General features: G+C 41.0%; 1 protein-coding gene across 3 annotated transcripts in view; it reads left to right on the forward strand.

The window, feature by feature from the left end:
• The first annotated feature begins 360 nt into the window (after positions 1-360).
• LOC140478759 (polyhomeotic-like protein 3) overlaps positions 361-20839 on the forward strand; it is a 107897-nt gene continuing 87418 nt past the window's right edge. For 2 of the 3 annotated variants that reach the window (XM_072572098.1, XM_072572099.1), the window contains exon 1: positions 361-476. Coding sequence is in view for 1 of the 3 variants with exons in the window: in XM_072572100.1 (XP_072428201.1) it covers positions 471-476 (6 nt within the window). In the remaining 2 variants the exon portion in view is untranslated. The remainder of the gene's footprint in view (positions 477-20839) is intronic. The other variant, XM_072572100.1, reaches the window with a different exon arrangement.

The raw sequence follows: 20839 nt of genomic DNA on the forward strand, positions 1-20839 counted from the left end.
TTGCGGGCACTTGGCGCTGTGCAAATTTTATTCTGCAGTGTCTCACTGGCTATCGAATCGAGAATAAAAAAGTCGGAGGGGGGGGGGGTCTTAAGAATGTAATTTATTACGTCTGCCTAATTTGATGGGAAGGCACCGTGCGATAATGGTTGGAAAGTGACTCGTTCAGTTTACGCAAAGAAATGGAAAAACTTTTTTTAATCATAAATCTGTTAAGCTCTAACATCTATCTAGCCTTTACACCACTCGACCTGTTCTACTCCCTCCTGTGCTCTGTGTGGTGCTGTGCGTTACTTTTCATAAAAAAAAGAAAAAAAAATCAACTTTCGTTTGGATGTGTCTTTCGCCCTCCCTTCTTTGCTTGCACCAGACTCTGCGCAGTGCATTACGTGACTGTGTTTCTGACCCTGTATTAGAACCTGTACTAAATAGGCGAGAGAAAGAGATGCAAGCTCCGTGACACCGGTGCAATGCAGGTAAGTCCATGCACCATTCCCGCAAAATATGATGCATAAAAATCATCTTCACCTCACTGCAGAGATGTCACCCCCTCCCCCCCCCCCCCAACCGCTACGCTTCACGTACCAATTAATGCAATCCGAGTAATAATTGCATTGATTAATTACGCTAACAGCAATTTTTGCTTATAATTGCAGTATTTTCATGGTGTCTGTTTCGCAAGGAATTTTAAGTAAGTTGTGCTCGAATTCGATCTGAAAATGACATGCACTCAAATTGTTCTGAATATTTAGATTGCGGGTTCCAGAAATGCTAGACTGTGTTTGTGGCTGTGATCGTATCAGGGTTGCCACCGTCTAAAAACCCAATCGAGAAGCATTAATCAGTCGAAATAAAATGTTAAAATTCAAACGTCGGAAATATTGATATATCTTGACAAGTTTTACAGTCGTTTGTTGCAATCTACAGTCCGGCTGCAATCAGGGGAAGCTGCAGACTGGAGTTATAATTCACTGGGTATTTCACTATGCAATATAGAAATACATTTTAATTGAATATTGTTAATGGTTCTTTCATTTTGCACACTGCCTGTATGAACTGTGAGGACAGCTTTGTTTAGCACTGTTCCTGTAGTAATCTACATGTTCGGAAAAGGATAACTGCTACAATGAATGGAGTATTATTCAAATGCATAGCATCTAACTCCACCTATTTGCTCAAAAGCTTTCAGTTTTTAAAATTTTTTTGTGCTGTTAAGCGAAATGCCATTACTGAATATATGCGAGACGTGACGTATTTACAATAGACAGGGTTTACTGAGCTTGCGCACTGCGCGCAATGTTTTCTGGTTGTTGTAGTCCCAGGGCTCTGGTTCATTCTATTAAAGGGGCCGAACTTTCTGATGAACCATCGGCAAAAATGTTGGTTTGGGGGAAGATTTCTAACAAGAATTTCTTTTTTTTGAAAAAAAAAGTTATGATATTACACATCTTCCAATCATAAAGAAAACATTCTGAGGAAGGGCCACAGGACCCAAAATGTTGACTGATTTCTCTCCACAGATGCTGCCACACCTGCTGAGATTTTCTAACAATTCCAGTTTTTTTTCGATCATTAATTATACTTTATTGTGCATGTTTTCATTATATCACTAATTAATGTTCCAGTTATGGTATTTAACAATTAATTTCTGTTTTTCTCTAAACAAATAAAATGGTTTTGCATTTATATAGCAGCCTTTTAGACATTCAGTCACAGAATATGGGCGCTGCTGCTTTGGCCAGAATTTATTGCCCACTGTGTCATTGTCGTTGAGAAAGTAGTAGTAAGCTACTTTCTTGAACTGTTGCAGTCCATGGTTGGGATGGAGAGGGAGGCCTATAGTTGGAAAGGAATTCCAGATTTTGACAGAAAATATTGAAGGAATGGCATCATAGTTCCAAGTCAGGATGCTGTGTGGCTTGGAAGGAAACTTGCAGGTGGTAGTGTTCCCATGCATCTACTGCCCTTGCTGTCCTGGAGGAGGAGGGATTGTGGTTGGGGGAGATCAGTTAGCTCAGTTGGCTGGAAAATGCAGAATAATGCCAACAACTTGGGTTCAATTTTCACATGGCTGAGTTTAGCTTAAAGGACTTTCCCTGTCATTTCTCTCCTCTCACCTGATGTGTGAGGTTAAACAACCAGTAGTCATCTCTCATTAATGAGACAGCAGTCCTATGGTCTGCTTAAGAGAACTTTAGAGATTGTACGGCTGGAAAATTTGTCAGAATAGCCGTTTCAAAAAAAAAGTAACTCATGCCTGTTGTAGATGATACACTCTGCTGCTGCTACTAGTGTCAATGAATCAGGAAATGAATGTTGAAGTTGGTGGATGGGATGTTGATCAAGCAGGGATGCTTTATTCTGGATGGGGTAGAGTTTCTTGAGTGTAGTCGGTATTGTAATTGTTCTAGCAAGTGGAGAGTATGCCATCACTGTCTTGACTAGTCTTTTTTAGATAGTGGACAGGCACTGGGGAGACAGGAGGTAAATTCTTTCCATGAAGATCCTAGCTTCTGATTTGCTGTTTTAGCCACACTATTTATACGGCTGGTGCAGTTAAGTTTGTAGTAGTGGTAATCCTAGAAATTTATGAAAGTTTCAGTAATGGTGATGCCATTGAGTGTCAAGAGTTTGATTCTCTCTTATTGGAACTGGCTATTGCCAAGCACTTCTGTGAGTCTCAATGATCAGGTTTTGGCAAAGCAAGTGCTGTGTGATAGCATTTTTGATGGTCTCTTCCATCAGTTGCTATTGATTGAAAGCAGACTTCAAGGTGGTAATTGTCTGTATTGGATTTGTCTTTATTTTTTGGAGACAAGACACATCTGGACAATTTTTCCTATTACAGGGTAGGTGCCAGCCCTGTGGCTGTGCTGCAACAGTTTTACTAGAAGTGCAGCTTATTCTTGGGGTCCCAAAAACAGTAAACTAACAATGACCAGATGATCCAGTTTAATGATCTTGGGGGATAAACAGTGACTGTGACACTGGGAATAGCTCCCTAACTCTTGTAAGGCAGTTTCTAATATTGACCCAACATTTTTTTTTAATCAGTGACAAGGCACCAAATTAGTATATAGGAAGGTCCCAGAAACCTAAAATTAATGGATGACCAAATATTCTGTTTTCTTATGGTATTTGTTGAGGGAACAATACTGGCTGGGATAATTTTCATGGCATCTTTTGTGTACATTTGAAGAGTAAAATGTGATCTCAATTTAAATTTCATTTGAAAGACACCCATGATAGTGTAGCAATTCTTCAGTACTGTGCTGAAATCTTAGTCCAGATAATGAGCTCAAAGTTTCTGGAATGGTACTATTGAATGCAAAATCTTCTAATCCAGAGACTACTAATTACACAGCTTATACAATAAAAATGTCAGGTGACAAGTTGAAGAAATTCACTCACGTTGTTGTTGTTATGCTCTGAAAATCATATGGTGAAGGATAGGCTGAGTAAAGGTGAAATCCAATACTTATATTTGTTTATGTTAAAAGCACTTCTTAATTTAATACACATCCCTTTACTCTGTTATTTAATATAAATTAAGAAGAAGTGAGGACTGCAGATGCTGGAGATGATGAAGGGTTTATGCCCAAAATGTCGACTCTCCTGCCCTTCGGATGCTACCTGACCTGCTGTGCTTTTCCAGCGCCACCTTTTTAAACCTTAATATAAATGAAATCAAGTTGAAGGGTAATAAACCCTTACAGGATTGCTGTATTGAAATTCAAACATCCAAATTAAAGTTAAATTTAGATGTTGATATGGGTTTAGTTAATGCACTCAGCCCGTGAGGACACGATCCTTTGTAATTTAAAAAAAAATTAAACCTATTTTTCTAATCAATCTGTTCAGAGATGTTGTTACCTACTTCTGGAGCAGGTGAGAATTGAACCAGGGCCTCCCAGTCCATTGGTAGGGACATTACCATTGTACCACTTGAGGTCTTGTCCCTTTGTACTCAATTGAAATTCCAATTAATGCTTGCCACCTGCATACAATTGAACACAATCAATCTAAAATTAATAGTGAGATCATATTTTCATAATATCACACTTATGACAATAACAACACCTTAAAGTACATTTTAAAATTTGTTCACATGAATGTGGGTGATGTTGGCTGAGCACCTTTCACTCTGACCTCAAATTCTTCTGGACCATCTCAGATACCTCTTTCCCTTTCCTGGACCTCTCCATGTCCATATCCGGCACCTGACTAACTACGGAAATCTACTACAAGCCCACTGACTCCCACATCTAACTAGACTCTGCCTCCTCCGGCCCTTCCTCCTATAAAAACACCATCCTTTATTCCCAATTCCTCCACCTGCACCCTATCTGTTCCCAGGATGAGGAGTTCCACCTTAGAAATTCCCAGAAGGCGTCCTCCTTCCAAAATTGCAATTCCCTTCCCACGTGGTCGGTGATGCCCTCCAGCGTATCTCCTTCCCACATCATCGCCCTTGAACCCCACCCCTCCCAACGCAACAAGGACAGAACCAACCTCCCACCCCACCCCCTGTCCTCACCTTTTATGCCACCAACCTCCATATACATTGAATCAACCTCCAGACTTCCGCCACCTACAAACGACCCCACCACCAGAGACATATTTCCCTCCCCACCCCTATCGGTGTTCCAGAGAGACTGTTCCCTTCCCGACTCCCCCGTCAGGTGCACCCCACCCCCCAACAGCCCAGACCCCATTCCCGGCACTTTCCCCTGCCACCGCAGGAAGTGCAAAACCTGCACCCACATCACTCCCTTCACCTCCGTCCAAGGCCCTAAAGGATCATTCCACATCCAACAGAAATTGTACTTCCACCAATGTCATCTACTGTATCCGTTACACTCGATGTGGTCTCCTTTACATCAGGGAGGATTGACGCCTATTTACGGATTGTTTCAGAGGACATCTCTGGGACACTCGCAACAACCAACTCCATCACCCCATGGCTGAAAACTACTTCTCTTCCTCCCGCTCCATCAAGGACATGCTGGTCCTGGGCTTTCTCCATTGCCAAACTGTTACCACCCAACGTCAAGAGGAAGGGTGCCTCATATTCTCTTTGGGACCCTGCAACCACTTGGGATCAATGTGGATTTCAATAGTTTCCTCATTTCCCATCCCGCCACATTATCCCCAGTCCCATGCCACCAACTCGGCACCGCCCACCTGTTCAACACCTTTCCCATCTATCTGCTGCACCCTCATTTCCAACATATTACCTTCTCCTTCACCTTTATCGACCTGTTGCTTTCTCAACTACCTTGCCCCACCCCCTCCCATTTATCTCTCAGCTCCCGGCCCACAAGCCTCATTCCTGATGAAGGGCTTATACCCGAAGTGTCGATTCTCCTGCTCCTCGGATGCTGCCTGACCTGCTGTGCTTTACCAGCACCACAATCTCGACTCTGATCTCCAGCATCTGCAGTCCTCACTTTCTCCTGAGCACCCTAATTGTCCAGAGGGTTGTTAGGAGTTAACCACATTGCTGTGGGTCTGGAGTCAAGTGTAAGCCATGCCAAGTAAGGGCAGAGTGGCACAGTGGCTCAGTGGTTAGCATTGCTGCCTCACAGGATCAGGGTCCCAGGTTTGATTCCAGCCTTGTGTGAATGTCTATGTGGAGTTTGCACATTCTCCCCCTGTCTGCGTGGGTTTCCTCCAGGTGCTCTGGTTTCCTCCCTTAATCCAAAGATGTGCAGGTCAGGTGAATTGACCATGTTGAATTGCCCATAGTGTTAGGTGCATTAGTCAGAGGAAAATGGGTCTGGGTGGGTTACACTTTGGAGGGTCAATGTGGACTTGTTGGACCGAAGGTGCTGTTTTCACACTGTAGAGAATCTAACCTAATCATTAAGTGTTTTCCTGATAGTTGACAGTGATTTTATAGAACGTCAATTCCAGGTTTTTCATTGAATTCAAATTCCTCATTGGCTATGATGAAAATTCAAACCATGTTTCCAGAACATTAACTGGATCTCTTGGAGTAATTGTCTACCTGTTATACCATAAGGCAATGCCATCCCAACATAATTGCTTTTGTATCAGTGCACAATGGCCTGCATCCTGAATAGGGCTTTAATTGGTGTTAATTATTATTGAAATATTATTTGTAAGCTTCACACTGTCTGGAAGGAGCGATCACATCCAGGGTGAGACACAGTCCATGTGAGTGTACGGGTTGGGCAATTTGTTAGAAGACAAACAAGAGGCTGGAAGAACACAGCAATCCGGGTAGCATCAGGAGTTGGAAAAGTCAACATTTTGGGTATAACGCTTCTTCAGGACTCTCCACCTCCTGATGCTGCCTGGCTTGCCATGTTCTTCTAGCCTTCAGCTTGTCTACTTTGATTTCGAGGATCTGCAGTTTTTTTGTCTCTAACTTGGGGAATTTGGTGGCAAAGTTGCAAGTTGGTGCAGAGGGCAAGAGATGCATTTTTGGCTTATAGTTTCAATGTTTTCTTTAACAGGATAAAGGCAAGGATCGGGGCCCAAAAAAAAGTGACATCACAGATAAGCCATAAGTTCATTAGTTAGTGATAGCTATTACTTTGACTAGGTTACTTTCAGATTGAAGGTAAAAAGGGGACATATTTACAGGCTATAAACGAATTGACCAGTAGAAATATTTTTAAAAATCAAATAACTTAGTTCTTTGTTTAAAAAAACTGATTAACTCCTTTGAATTCAGTCAGCAGTTATGGACAGGGAATAAGAAACTTACAAATGAATATAAATAAGTTGGGAGAATGGGCCAAAATGTGACAGATGGAGCTTAACGTGGATAAGTGTGAGTCATGCATTTTGGTCAGAAAAATGAGAAGGCGACTTATTGTCTAAATGCGGAAGAGACTTTAGAGTGCTCCAATGCAGAGGGATCTGGGTGTCCTCGTTCATGAGTCACAGAAAACTAGCACGCAGGTACAGTAGATAACAAAGTGAAAGCAATGTTAGCTTTAATAGTTAAAGGAATGGAATATAAAGGTAAGTGTTGTTAAAACTAGACAAGGAATGGGTGAGACTGCATTGGAGTATTGTGCACAGTTTTGGTCCCCTTATTTGAGGAAAAATGTAGTGTTTTTGGAGGTAGTTCAGAGGAGGTTCACAAGTTTGATCCAGAGATGAGGGGTTTGTCAAATGAAGAGAGATTGAGTGGTTTAGGCCTATACTTTGGAATTTAAAAGAATGAGGGGAGATCAAATTGAGGTATTCAAGATGATAAAATGTATGGATAAAATATACATGGAGTGGATGCTTCCTCTTGTGAGGCATTCTAGGATGAGAGTTCATAGTCTTAGGATAAGGGATAGGAAATGTAAAACAGAGTTGCAGAGAAACGACTTCTTCCAGAGGGTTGTTAATCTGTGGATTTCGCTAGCCCAATGTGCGGTGGATGCTGAGACAGTGAGTAAATTTAAGGAGGAGTTTGACAGATTTTTAATAGGTAATAAGCTGAAGGGTATGGAAAGAAGGCAGGAAACTGGGGGTGTGGAGCATAACAGCCATGATCAAATGGCAGGACAGACTCAATGGACCAAATGGCCTAATTCTGCTCCTATACCTTACGAAGGAGGGTGTGACTGTGAGTGAAGCAGGAAGAAGCATCCAGGAGGTAGTGCTGAAGTAGTCCTGACAAGCCACTTAGCTTGTCTAACAGGTTTGAAATTACCTTAAAGGACTGTAGAGAGGATGAGGAAACGGACCAAAGCACTGTGGTACAGGAAGGCATTGAAGAGGTGGGAGAACAGAAAGCTTAGTTGTAATCAGGGATGGGTATAGCCTGGGGAATAGACACTGTTCTCTGTGGCCAGGATCAAGTGTCGAGAAGGCTGTGTTGCCTGCCCAGGTTTAGGATATCTCATCTGGACTGCAGAGGAAACTGGAGTTGGGGGGGGAAAGATTCAGTTGTCATGGTCCATGTAGTTTCCAACACTATGGGTAGAAAGAAGAAAGAGGTTCTGCTGAGGGAATATGAGCAGTCAGGTGCTAAATTAAAACGTAGAACCCAAAAGGTAATATTCTCCAGATTACCACCTGAACCATGAGCAAGTTAGCACAGGGACAGCAAGATTAAAGAGGTAAATGTGACTTAAAGATTGGTGCAGGAGAAGTGGGTACAAATGTATGGGTCATGGCCAACAGTACTGGGGAGGGAGGGAGCTTATCTGATGGGACAGGCTTCACCTGATTCATGCTAGGATCACGAGTCCTGGTGAAGCACATAACTCTTGGGGAGAGGCTGAAAAGGCTGGGGCATTTTTCCCGCTGGAGGCTGAGAAGTTCTAGAAGTTTATAAAATCACAAGGACAATGGATAGGGTAAGTAGTCAAAGTTTTTTCCCCAGAGTAGGGTTGTCCAAAACGAGAGGGCATAGGATCATAGTGAGAGGGGACGGGTTTAAAAAGAACCTAAGGGGCAACTTTTTCAAGCAGAGAGTTGTGAGTGTATGGAATGAGCTGCCAGAAGATATGGTGGAAACTGGTACAGTTACAACATTTAAAAGATATTTGGTTGTGTATATGAATAGGAAGTGTTTAGAGGGATATGGGCTAAATGCTGGCAAATGAGACTAGATTAGATATATCTGATCGGCGTGGACGGTTTGGACAAAAAGGTCTGTTTCCGTGCTGCACATCTCTGTGAATTAATGACTCTATGGTTGTGGATAGGGCTGTAAAGTAAACAATAGGGTGTGGGGGGAGGAAGGTTCAGGGGTCAGTGAGTTTCATGGAAAATGTTAAATTGTGGGGAGGCGGGGTGGGGGGGTGGCTCAGCAGAAGTTACTGATGTTTCCAGAACAAGTAAAAAGACAAAGTAAGGAAAGGGTCAGGAATCTTAACTTCAGGCAGAGCAGATAAGGGGACAACTATAATAGGGGGGACAGTCAATGCAGGACTGAGGAGGATCTTGTACTTAAATGCACACAATAATATTAAACAAGGTAAATGAGCTTCTAGTGCAAATTTAAATTAGTAGGTACGATGTTGTGGCTACCACAGGCATCACAGAGATATGGGCTGCAAGAAGATCAAGCCTGGAAACTAAATATCCAAGGATACATTTTCTATCGAAAGGATGGGCAGAGGGGCGGAGTTGCCCTTTTAGCAAGAAATGAAATTAAATCGATAGCAAGTGATATAGAGTTGGAAGGGGTAGAATCTATGTTCGTAGATTTGAGAAACCACAAAAGAAGAGATGCTGGGAGTTGTGTACAGGGCACCCTGCAGTAGTCAGGATGTGGGAAAGAAAATAAATCAGGAGATAGAAAAGACATGTAAGAAGGGCACTTACAATATTCATAGGAGACTTCAATATGCGGGTGGACTGGGAAAAGCAGGTTGGTAACAGATCTTAAGTAAAAGATTAGATTACTTACAATGTGGAAACAGGCCCTTCGGCCCAACAAGTCCACACCGACCCGCCGAAGCACAACCCACCCAGACCCATTCCCCAACATAAATTACTATGGGTAATTTAGCATGGCCAATTCACCTAACCTGCACATTTTTGGACTGTGGGAGGAAACCGGAGGAAACCCATGCAGACATGGGAGAATGTGCAAACTCCACACAGTCAGTCGTCTGAGGCGGGAATCGAACCCGGATCTTTTGCGCTGTGAAGCAGCAGTGCTAACCACCGTGTCGTGGAATGTCTATCAGATGGTTAATTTTGGAGTAGCTTGTGGTAGAACCCAGTAGGGAGCAGGCAATTCTGGATTTAGTGAAATGTAATGAAGCAGTTCTGATTAGGGAACTTATGGTGACAGAACCTCTAGGGGGCAGTGACCATAACATGATAGAATTTACCCTGCAGTTTGAGAGGAAGAAGCTGGAATCAAGATGTAACGGTACTACAATTGAGAAAAATTGACTACAAAGGCATGAGGGAGGAGTTAATTAGAAGGGGAGTGTAGCAAGGAAGACAGTGGAGCCGCAATGACAGGGATTTCTGGGGGTAATTCGGGAGGCATGTAGAAATTTTATCCCAATGAAGAGGAAACCTATTAAGGGGAGGTGACCCATGGCTGAGGAGGGAAATCAGGGATAGCATAAAAGCAAAGAAAAAAGCCAGGGGTTTGGGAAGCCTTTAAAAACCAGTGGAGGATAATTATAAAAGCAATAATTGAGAGAAGATGAAATATGAGAATAAGCTACCAAATAAAAAAAGCTTCTTTTATATTAGCTTTTTTTTAAATATCCAAAAGGTAAGGGAGTAATAAAATAGACATTGTTCCCATTTTTAATTCTCTCGCCTCCTTTTCCAATAGTCTAAAGAAATGGCAGAGGAACTGAGGTACTTTGCATCAGTTTTCACAGTAGAAGACACCGGCAGCTTAACAGAAGTTCAGAAGAGTCAGGGGGCAGAGGTGAGTGCAGTGGACAACACCAAAGAGAAGGTGCTTGGGCAACTGAAAGGTCTGAAGGTAGATAAGTCGCCTGGACCAAATGTTCAGACCAGAGGTCTGAAGGAGATGGCTGAGGAGATTGCAAAGGTATTGGTGTCAATATTTCAAATGTCAGAGAGGGTCCTAGAGGACTGGAAAATGCTTAATGTAACACCCCAGTTTAAGAAAGGAGAGAGGCAAAAATTAGGAAATTATAGGCTGGTTTGCTGGACCTCAGTCATTGGTAAAAAGTTAGTCCATTTCTAAGAATGAGATTGTGCCATACTTGGAAGTGCATGGTAGAATAGGGTCGAGTCAGCATGGCTTTGTCAAGGGGAAGTCATGTCTGACAAATCTGCCAGAACTCTTAGAGGAGGTAATGAACAGGTTAAGCAAAGGAGAGCCCATGGCTATGATCTGTTTCGAGTTCGAGAAGACTTTTAACAAGGTGCCACACAAGAGGCTGCAAAATAAGATGAGAGCTCATGATGTTAGTGGCAAGGTACTGGCCTGGATAGAGGATTGGATGAATTGCAGAAGGTAGAGAGTGGGGATAAAGGTATCTTTTTCAGGATTTCAGCCAGTGACTAGTGGAGTTCTGCAGAAGTCAGTGTTGAGACCACAGCTATTCAGTTTAGTCGTTTACAATCTGAACGAAGGGGCTGAGGGCATTATTACTAAGTTTGCAGATGACATAAATAGGACAAGTCATACTGAGGAATCAGGGAGACTGCAGAAGGACTTGGACAGACTGGCAGAGTGGGCAAAAAAGTGGCAGATGAACTACAATGTGGGAAAGTTATGCACTTTGGTCGGAAGAGTAGAGACTGAGAGTATTTTCTAATTGAGGAAATACTTTGGAAATCTGAAACACAAAATGACTTAGGAATCTTAGTTCAGGATTCTCTTAAGGTTAACATGCAGGTTCAGTTCGCGGTTTGGAAGGCAAATGCCTTCATTTCGAGAGCGCTAGAATACAAGAGCAGAGATGTACCGGTGAGGCTGCATTTGGAATATTATGAGCAGCTTTGGCCCTGTATCTAAGGAAGGATGTGCTGGCATTGTCATTGGTTTGTATTTGATGGCGTTTAGAAGGAGGAGGGAGGAGGTGATTAAAATGTGCTGAATACTGAGAGGCCTGGTTGGAGTGCTCATGGAGAAGATGTTTCTGCTAGTAGGAGAGATGAAGGCCTGAGGACATAGCTTCAGAATGAAGCGATGATCCTTTAGAACTGAGATGAGAATTTTTTTCAGCCAGAGGTTGGTGACTTTAGAACTCTTTGCAGAAGGCTGTAAAGGCTAAGTCGAGTGCATTTAAGAGGATAGTTGACAGGTTCTTGATTTTTTAAGAGGATCAAGCATTTTGTGGAGAATGCAGGATAATGGTGTTGATAAATGTATCAGCAAGATGAAATGGCAGAGCAGAACCAATGGACGGAATGGCCTAAGTATGCTTCTGTAGATTATGGTCTTCTGGAGATATCCTGAGGATGTATAAGGGCCTTTTTCAAAACCAACCTGTTTATGTCTGTTACTGATAGTTGAGACACAGGAGAGATGTTGTAGTCTGGATAGGGTGTGTGGATTAAGCAGTAATGCTAAAAAAAAAAGCTATAGTAAAATAATAGCAAATCAAAGGCACTACTTCAGATAAGATCATGGTGATGGAGTAATCATGGAATTAATTTAAAACTAACATGATTATGGTAATGTTTGAACTTTAAGAGCAAGTTAGATTTCTCATCAATATTTAACCCTGAGTGAATATGGAAAAACACATCATTTATGTCATTACTGCACTACTATTTGTCCTGTATAAATGCAGTTATTTTGCATTAATGGCACGAGCCAAATGCCTATTGCATTGGTCATGGTCAGTCACAAAGAAAAGAGAGTCACAAGCTGTGAGTAAGCTTCAGAAACTTTGACAGAGCCACCTAGCTTCTTGAGGCTCCAAATACATTGTGACAATTGGGATGATAAAATTGATAGAGAAATGTTGACATTTGTGTTGCTGTGATTTACAGTAGTAGGAAAAATCTTCTCATTTACACTGACGAGTTTGACTGTAAATTGTCTCAGTTAATATAGAACTTTTCTCCCTGTAACCACCTTTTTTATTGTGGGGACATGCAGTACAAAAATTGTACATCAGGCCCCACAAATAAAAGTGATAAATTACCAAATAATATTTTTTAAAAATCACTGGTTAATGAACGGATTTTATCTTGGACAACTGCAAATGTTGACACTAGAGCATGACCAGAAAATATGACATTGGAAGGCATAGCTTCTACAGAGCAAATTCTTGTTGGATTTTTTTTATAATATGCAGATATGCAAAGTGACTATTGGATAATGCACCAAATTAAGTGTCAAAAAATAAATAAAAACTTGGAAGTGCATATTCCCAGGTTTACCCAACAATAAGATTCTATACCTGCGATTCAGTGTAACCACTTCAAAAAATGATCGCTTTGGTGGAAGATCAATGAAATTTGGTAGAACCTGCGCTACCATTCTTTGTGTTGCCAGTTGTTAACTTAATGCTTGCAGCTTTCCTTGGGATTGTATTGTTGATTGGCAGCTTGCCAGTTGAGAGCAATCCAAGGGTCGTTTTTGCTCCGATTGACATTCTAAGTTGTGAGTGTACTAAAGCACAATGCTATTTAGTTACCAGCAGTGTGTATAGATTTTTCTCAAGCTGAACATGAATGGGAAAAACTGAGTTTTACATCACTGATGTATCAGTATATATTGCATTTGAGATTCTCGGTGAGCTAAATTCCCAATCTCAGTGGGATTGATGTGGAGGTGGTGAAAGCATATTGGAAAGAAGTACAACTAAAAGTAGGCATCTTGGTGTTGGGTTTCACAGTTGAATGGTTTGTTCATAGAGGGAGTGGTGCCTGCAAGTAATAAGACACAATATGGGAGAAAGTGGAAAGAAAAATAATCTTAACTTTGCACAATTAGATAGCAAAGTCCAATATTGAGAACATCAACGAAGCACTTTTTTTCAATGTTAATTAGTTTGCTGTCAAATCTTTAGGAAATCAAGTCCAAACCTGTTTGTGGGATAAATCAGATATGATCACTATAAATCTGCAAATGTTAGCTGAAGGGGCATTTTGCTTAACTCTTGAATGTTGGGATGTTTATATAAAAATAATAATTTTGCTAAGGGATCCTGTGTACAATTTTGGTATTACATGTCCCCACAATAAAAAGGCAGCTACAAGGAGAAAAGTTCTCTATTAACGGAGACATTTTACAGTCATAAAGTCCTCAGTACAAATGAAAAGTGTTTTCCTACTACTGGACATCCGCCAAATCTAAGTAAGAAAGCATGGTCACGTTTGACAGCAAAAACATCATAATGCATAAGAACACAAAAGCACAACAACTAAGAGCAGGAGTAGACCAGGTAGCCCATTGAGCCTGTACTGCTCTTAGTGTTGATCTTGAGCTTTGATTTCACCTTCTTTACTGCCCCATGTATCCCCCTAATTTCGTGAGAGACCAGACATTTGTCTATCCTAGCCTTGAATGCATTCAACAAAGCAGCATCCACAACCCTCTGTGGTAGAGAATTCCTTAGATTCACAACTGTTTAAGTGCAATAATTTCTCCTCAGCTCAGTTCTAAATGATTGACTCATTATCCTTAGACTGTGCCCCCATGTTTTAGACTCTCTGACCAGGAGAAACAAGCTCAGTGTGTACCTTATCAAGTCCTTCAGAATTATATATGTTTCAATGAGATTGCCTCTCATTCTTTAAAACTCCTGAGAAGCTCGTACAGTCAATTTGAACATACATTTTTTATTTCAAAAATATACTTTATTCATAAAAATATTTATATACAAACATAGTCACTAGAGCAGTCTGATTCTGTACAGTCTTCATATATTGAGAACAAACAATATGGAACTTGATTCTCTCGACATTTCCTAGAATCCCAAGGCATTTCTTTCTTATGCAAGATACTATTTACATATGTTTGAGGCAAGGGAAGGATTCAATAACTGAGGTCACTATGAACAAACTTTTTTTTTCCATTTCAAAAATATACTTTATTCATAAAAAATATTTTTGTATACATAGTTACAAATGCAGCTTGGTTTGTAAAGTAGCATATCAAGGAAACAAACATTTGACTCTATCTAAACAAACCAAAACCATCTCTTCCACATACAAGATTATGTTTACATGCATGAGTCACTAGGAGTGTCCAATAACTGAGTGGAGCTCCACTTAACTTCAGCAGGAAAACCTCAGGCTATAGTCTTTCCCCACTGCACCTTGGCAGTAGCTGCCCCAAGCTTTAGTGCATCCCTCAGTACTGAGATTCAACTGTCTTTGGTATTTTGAAGGATGGGACTGGCCACCTTGACGTGGAAGTAATTGGACCATTCCATATCACCTGTCCATTGTGGAGAAATTTGCAAAGAAAAACACTTTGATCACAAGTCCATCAGAGAGTAGTCAGCTTCCTTGAGACCCTGTGAGTAAAGGAGAGAATAATTCCTCTCACATGGTTCACTAAACAGACTGTCAAAGTCATTTGGCAGAATGCCTCACCACCAGAACTTTGAAACAAGCACCAAAACATCGCTTGGCTGGTGGTGAGAAGGGCACTACTCGCGAGATCCTTCATGTACACCTGATCAGTCTGAACCACCATTTTCTGCCCTCGAAGCAGCTTTTGGTGTGGTGGGGGCAAGAGACTGTTGTACATCTCCTTCTGGAATGTGCCTTTGCAAAGGTCAATGTGAACACAACTGCAACAGAGTGAGATAAAAAACTGAGTGGGTTATTGACTATGCTGTTGGAAATTTGGTGCAAAGGGGGACAATGACACTTTAACATTAACTGCAAATGATAAACTGTCCAGTGTAAGAAGTAAATGGGAGATGTTAAAACCTGTGGATCAAGAGGCCTACCTACAGTGGAGTTATGTCACAAACTATAGTGAGTGCAGGAAAAGCAGCTGATTGGTAGGATCAGTGAATATTTTTAGACGTAGAGTGGTACAGTATAGAAGTGGACCCTTTGGTCCAACTCGTCCATGCTGACCAGCTATCTTAAATTAATCTAATTCTATTTGCCGACATTTGACCCATATCCATCTAAACTGTTCCTATTCATATACCGATCCAGATGTCTTTCAACTGTTGTCATTTTACCAACCTCTACCACTTCCTCTGGCAGCTCATTTCATATATGCACCACCCTCTGTGTTAAAAAGTTGCCCTTAGGTCCTTTTCCTCTCTCATCTTAAACCTATGCCCTCTAGTTTTAGACTCCCCACCCTAGGGAAAAGACCTTGCCTTTCACCCTATCTATGGATGTAGGTTTGCTCGCTGAGCTGAAAGGTTCATTTTCAGACGTTTCATCACCATACTAGGTAACATCTTCAGTGTGCCTCTGGACGAAGCACTGCTGCTGCATTTATATGTTTGGATTTCCTTGAGTTGGTGATGTCATTTCCTGTGGTGACGTCATTTGCAATGGTGATGGCATTTCCTGTTCTTTTTCTCTGAGGGTGGTAAGTGGGGGTCCAGGTCAATGCGTTTGTTGATAGAGTTCTGGTTGGAATACTATGTTTCTAGGATTTCTCATGCGTGTCTCCATTTGGCTTGTCCTAGCATAGATGTGTTGTCCCAGTCAAAGTGGTGTCCTTCTTTATCTGTATGTAAGGATACTGGTGAGAGAGGGTCATGTTGTTTTGTGGTTAGTTGAAGTTCATGTATCCTGGTGGCTAGTTTTCTGCCTGTTTGTCCAATGTAGTGTTTGTTACAGTTCTTGCAAACTATTGTCCGGAGGCTCACTGAAGATGTGAACTAGTATGTTGACGAAATGTCTGGAAATGAACCTTTCAGCTCAGTGAGCAAACCTACATCCAGAACCTCAACCTGAGCTACAAATATTCTCAAAACTTGCTCACCCTATCTATGCCCCGCATGACATTAAAAACCTCTATAAGGCCACTTCTCAGCCTCTGACACTCCAGGGAAATTAGCAGAAGTCTCTCCCCACAGCTCAAACCCTCCGACCCTGGCAACATCCTTCCAAATCTTCTCTGAATCCTTCCAAGTTTCACAACAGGTCTTTTAAATAAAACTAAGGCCTTTAGTTGGTGTTTAAGTCTCCAGTATGTTTCCTCCTTTATTCTTAAAAAAATGCTTAAATATTAGATTCATACTGGTGACTTTTCCCATCTTTCCCGTCATATTATTCTTTTCCCATCTAAAATTCCATCCCGTATCTTTGGTCTCTTCATTGAAGTTAAATGTTGAGGCCCAAGCACTGATCCTTCCAGCACATCACTTGTTACATCTTGCTAATGGGAAAATTACCAATTTATAGCTGCTCTCTGCTTCCTGTTAGTTAGCAACTTTTCTGTCCATGCTCATATCTCACCTCCTACTCACATCATGAGATTTGTTTTCTATAATAACTTTTAATGTGGCACTTACCAGATTGCCTTCTACCAGTTCCCCTTTATGTAAAGCACGTTATTTTTTCAAAGAACTCCAATAAATTGGTCAAAAATGGTTTACTTTTCACAAATGTTAGGAATTTGGATTCCCTTTGAAACTGAGTTATTTTAGTATTCTGTATTTAGTATTTCCTGTGTAGCATGAGACTCATTGAACTGTTACAGTCGTAAGTAGCCTTCTGCAAAGGTAAACAAAATATTTATCAGGCAACATATTACTCTATTGTGAATGTAATGTTTTGGAATATAAGAAGTCATTGTTCTTGGAAGGAATAAAATCTAACCTTCAAATAGAGGTGGGCACAGGGATAAAGATCATCCTAATATTATGAATGATTGCCCATGGTCATTGGCTCAGAGATTTTGGACAGGTGATTGGGCACAGCATCGGTTGCCAGTGCTAAAATAAGGATATTGAAAAGAATGGGGGAAGAGAGAATGAGAGGATCCAGGGGAATGAGCCACCCAACTTATTATAGATGCTTCGTCTATAGATAAAGAACCTTTTAATTTCATTTTTATTATTTCTGTTCCCTGCAATGATCTTCTTCATTAGCGTGCATTATTTGTTAAAATCTCTGCCCTTCTCTTGGCATTACCACAGTGCTATAATATACCAATGATTGACTATATCTAAATCTCCCTTCACACAAGCCCTTGCTCCCCTTTACCTACAGCTCTAATTGTACTGTTGGTCACTGGTCTGGCCTAATTTAAATGCAACCAATCCCAACAGAACAGCTCTTCCCTGAGAAATGATGCCAGATCCCCATGAATCAAAATCCCTTTTCCCATTACACACTTTCAGATATACACTTAATTCTCTAATCTGCTTGCCCATACCAATTGACGCATGATGTAGATTACAATCTAGAGATGACTACCTTTGTTTTGCATTTAAATTGAGATGCTAATTCTTCAAATTCTCTGAGCAGCTCATTTGGTTTTATCTATGTCACTGGTTTCCACATGGAACAGCCCCTTCTAAATTCCTCATCAGTGGTGAAATGCATTAAGTGTGGCATCAGGTAGGCAACACAAACTTGTGGTTACAGCTGCAGAGAACAGTACCCAGCACCCTGACTACCTTATCTCCTATTTGTACCACCTTACTCTTTTGTTTCCACCAAAGTCTGGGGGGAAGTCAGGAACTGAGGCTTCTTTAAGCTCCAGAGCTTCACCAGAAAGCTTAGCAATACCCATTGCAAAAGTGGGCGATATCAGTTCACCTTCAATGGATAATCATCGAGAATTACTCTAGTTTCCTGATTAAAAGGAACCAGCAGGTATATAGCACTGAGTCTAACAATCTGAATTCCAGAAACTATTATTTCTGTTACAATGCACTGCTCTAAACCTGTAGTTTTTTTTCAGCTAACCACTTTTGGTATCTTAAGGTGTTTTCCCATCTCTAACAGTCTGCTGTATTGGGGAAAGATAATTTGCTATAGGTTGAGCCTATCTAGCAATCAATGAAAGAGGATACACTACTGTAGAGTATGTACAAAATAAGCGTTTTTTAACAGAGGTTTAATGTATTGTAGCAACAATACATCTACATTTGGTCAGATATATTTACGAGTACATAAGAAAACTGATACAGATACCTCTACTTCCTTGGAAAGCTAGAGTAGATCTCCTTATCTCCTACCACAGACTGAGTGAAATTAATATAATGGATGGAACATATTAGCTAGTTGTGAGAAGATTTGTAGCTCAGGTTGAGGTTCTGGATGTAAGTTTGTTCGCTGAGCTGGAAGGTTCATTTTCTGACATTTCATCACTATACCAGGTAACATCTTCAGTGAGCCTCCGGTGAAGCACTGGTGGTATGGCCTGCTTTTAATTTATGTATTTAAGTTTCCTTCGGTTGGTGATGTCATTTCTGGTGGTGATGTAATTTCCAGTTCTTTTCCTCAGGGGAGGGTAAGTGGGATCCAATCAGTGTGTTTGTTGATAGAGTTCTGGTTGGAGTGTCATGCTTCTAGGAATTGTCGCGCATGTCTCTGTTTGGTTTGTCCTTGGATGGATGTGTTGTCCCAGTTGAAGTGGTGTCCTTCCTCATCTGTATGTAAAGATAATAGTGAGAGAGTGTCATGCCTTTGTGAGGAAGGACACCACTTTGACTGGGGCAACACATCTATTCTAGGGCAAGCCAAACAGAGACATGTGCAAGAATTCCTAGAAGCATGGCACTCCAACAGGAACGCTATCAACAAACACATTGACTTGGATTCCATTTGCCACCCCCTCATGAAATGACATCACCATGAGAAATGGCATCACCACAGGGAATGACATGTAAATAAAAAGAGGGTCATACCACTGGAGGCACACTGATGTTACCTAGTATGGTGACAAAAATCTGAAAATGAACCTTCCAGCTCAGTGAGCAACCTTACATCCAGGATGGAACATATGTTACATGAACATTAACCTTATGTATCAAGAACAACTAACGGTATAAAAAGATTATCTGCTGTTTCCTAATTTCTTTCGTCTAATACTTTAAAATAATATAAATCATATCTATTCCACAAATTCAGGAACTTGATTGGTTAATTTCTTACTTTTTGTAAATTATAGAAAATCCCACAATGACCAGAAAATCTGTTTTATTGTGTTGTTTGCATTTATGTACACTTAGGAAGAAGTGAGAAGAATGCTCCAGCTGTTCTTCAAAACAGTTTAGTAGGAGCTTTTACTGTCACATAAGATGACAGATCTTCGATTCAAAAGACAGCATCTGTAACAGGAGAGCACTCCTTCAGCATTGGTGCACTTATTTAGATTTTGTACTGAAATCCCTGGGGAGATCTCAAGCTCACAATCTTCAAGAGGTGTGACAGCTGCCAGGTGGGTTCCAGTTGACAGGATTCTCATGTGAGAAAGGATATGACAAGGTGGAATCCTGAGTGATTTATTCCTTCTCTTCTTGACCCAAGATCTCTCCTGTCACCAAAACTGGCCGAGACCACTTAACACTAGATCATTACCTAGGTTCAGTTTGGACAGTAGACCCAGTGCTCATAATTACCTCATGATTCTCAACCCTCAAAACAGTGAGCCCAATAGCCAGAATACTTTCCATGCACAGGATAGTTTGAAAACTGAGAAATAAATGAAAAGCAGAAGATAGATTTTGCATTTTTTTACAACTCAAAACTTTTTATTTGTTTGATCTGCCCCATTTAAGCTTCCAAGACGTTGCTCAGCCATTTAATTTTGAATGATTTGGAAATAGGCAAAATGGTGAAGCAGTGCTGGTTGCCCTCTTCTTTCCCCCCCCCCCCCAACTGTAAAATTGTTGTTGACTTCAATCCCACCTCTAGACACAGAGATTTTGAGTAACTTTCTGGAATAGGTTCATCTCTGCTTTCCAAGGTAGCACCAAGCTGTCACTTAGGTGAAATTTCTGCCATTAGCCACCCTTTCTGTTAATTCCTTTCCAGGCATTAATCCTATGTGCAGAGAAATAATTTGCAGTGTTTTTCTCAAACTTGCCCTTCACAGCTGTGTACCTGTGCACTCTTGGCTGGATCAAAGACAGCCAAATTGTGTGGCAGGCAGTATCAGTCATAGTTCTATTGAGAAAGATTTAGTTATACAGATGGGAAACAGCCCCATCAGCACAACTCATCCTTGTCGTCCAAACTAATCCCGTTTTTCTGTGTTTGGCCCATATCCTTCTAAACCTTTCAAATACCTGTCCAAATATCTTTTTAGATGTTGTAATTGTATCCATCTGTACAACTTTCTTTGGCAGCTTGTTCCATATATGCACCACCCTTTGTATGGAAAAGTTGTACCTCAGGGCTCTTTCAAATCTTTCCTCTCTCACCTTAAACCTATGTCCTCTAGTTTTGGCCTCCCTACCCTGGGGAAAATACCTTGACTATTCATCTTACCTATACCCCTCATGATTTTATAAAATCTCTA

Source organism: Chiloscyllium punctatum, chromosome 6, assembly GCF_047496795.1.
Source record: "Chiloscyllium punctatum isolate Juve2018m chromosome 6, sChiPun1.3, whole genome shotgun sequence".
NCBI lineage: Eukaryota > Metazoa > Chordata > Chondrichthyes > Orectolobiformes > Hemiscylliidae > Chiloscyllium > Chiloscyllium punctatum.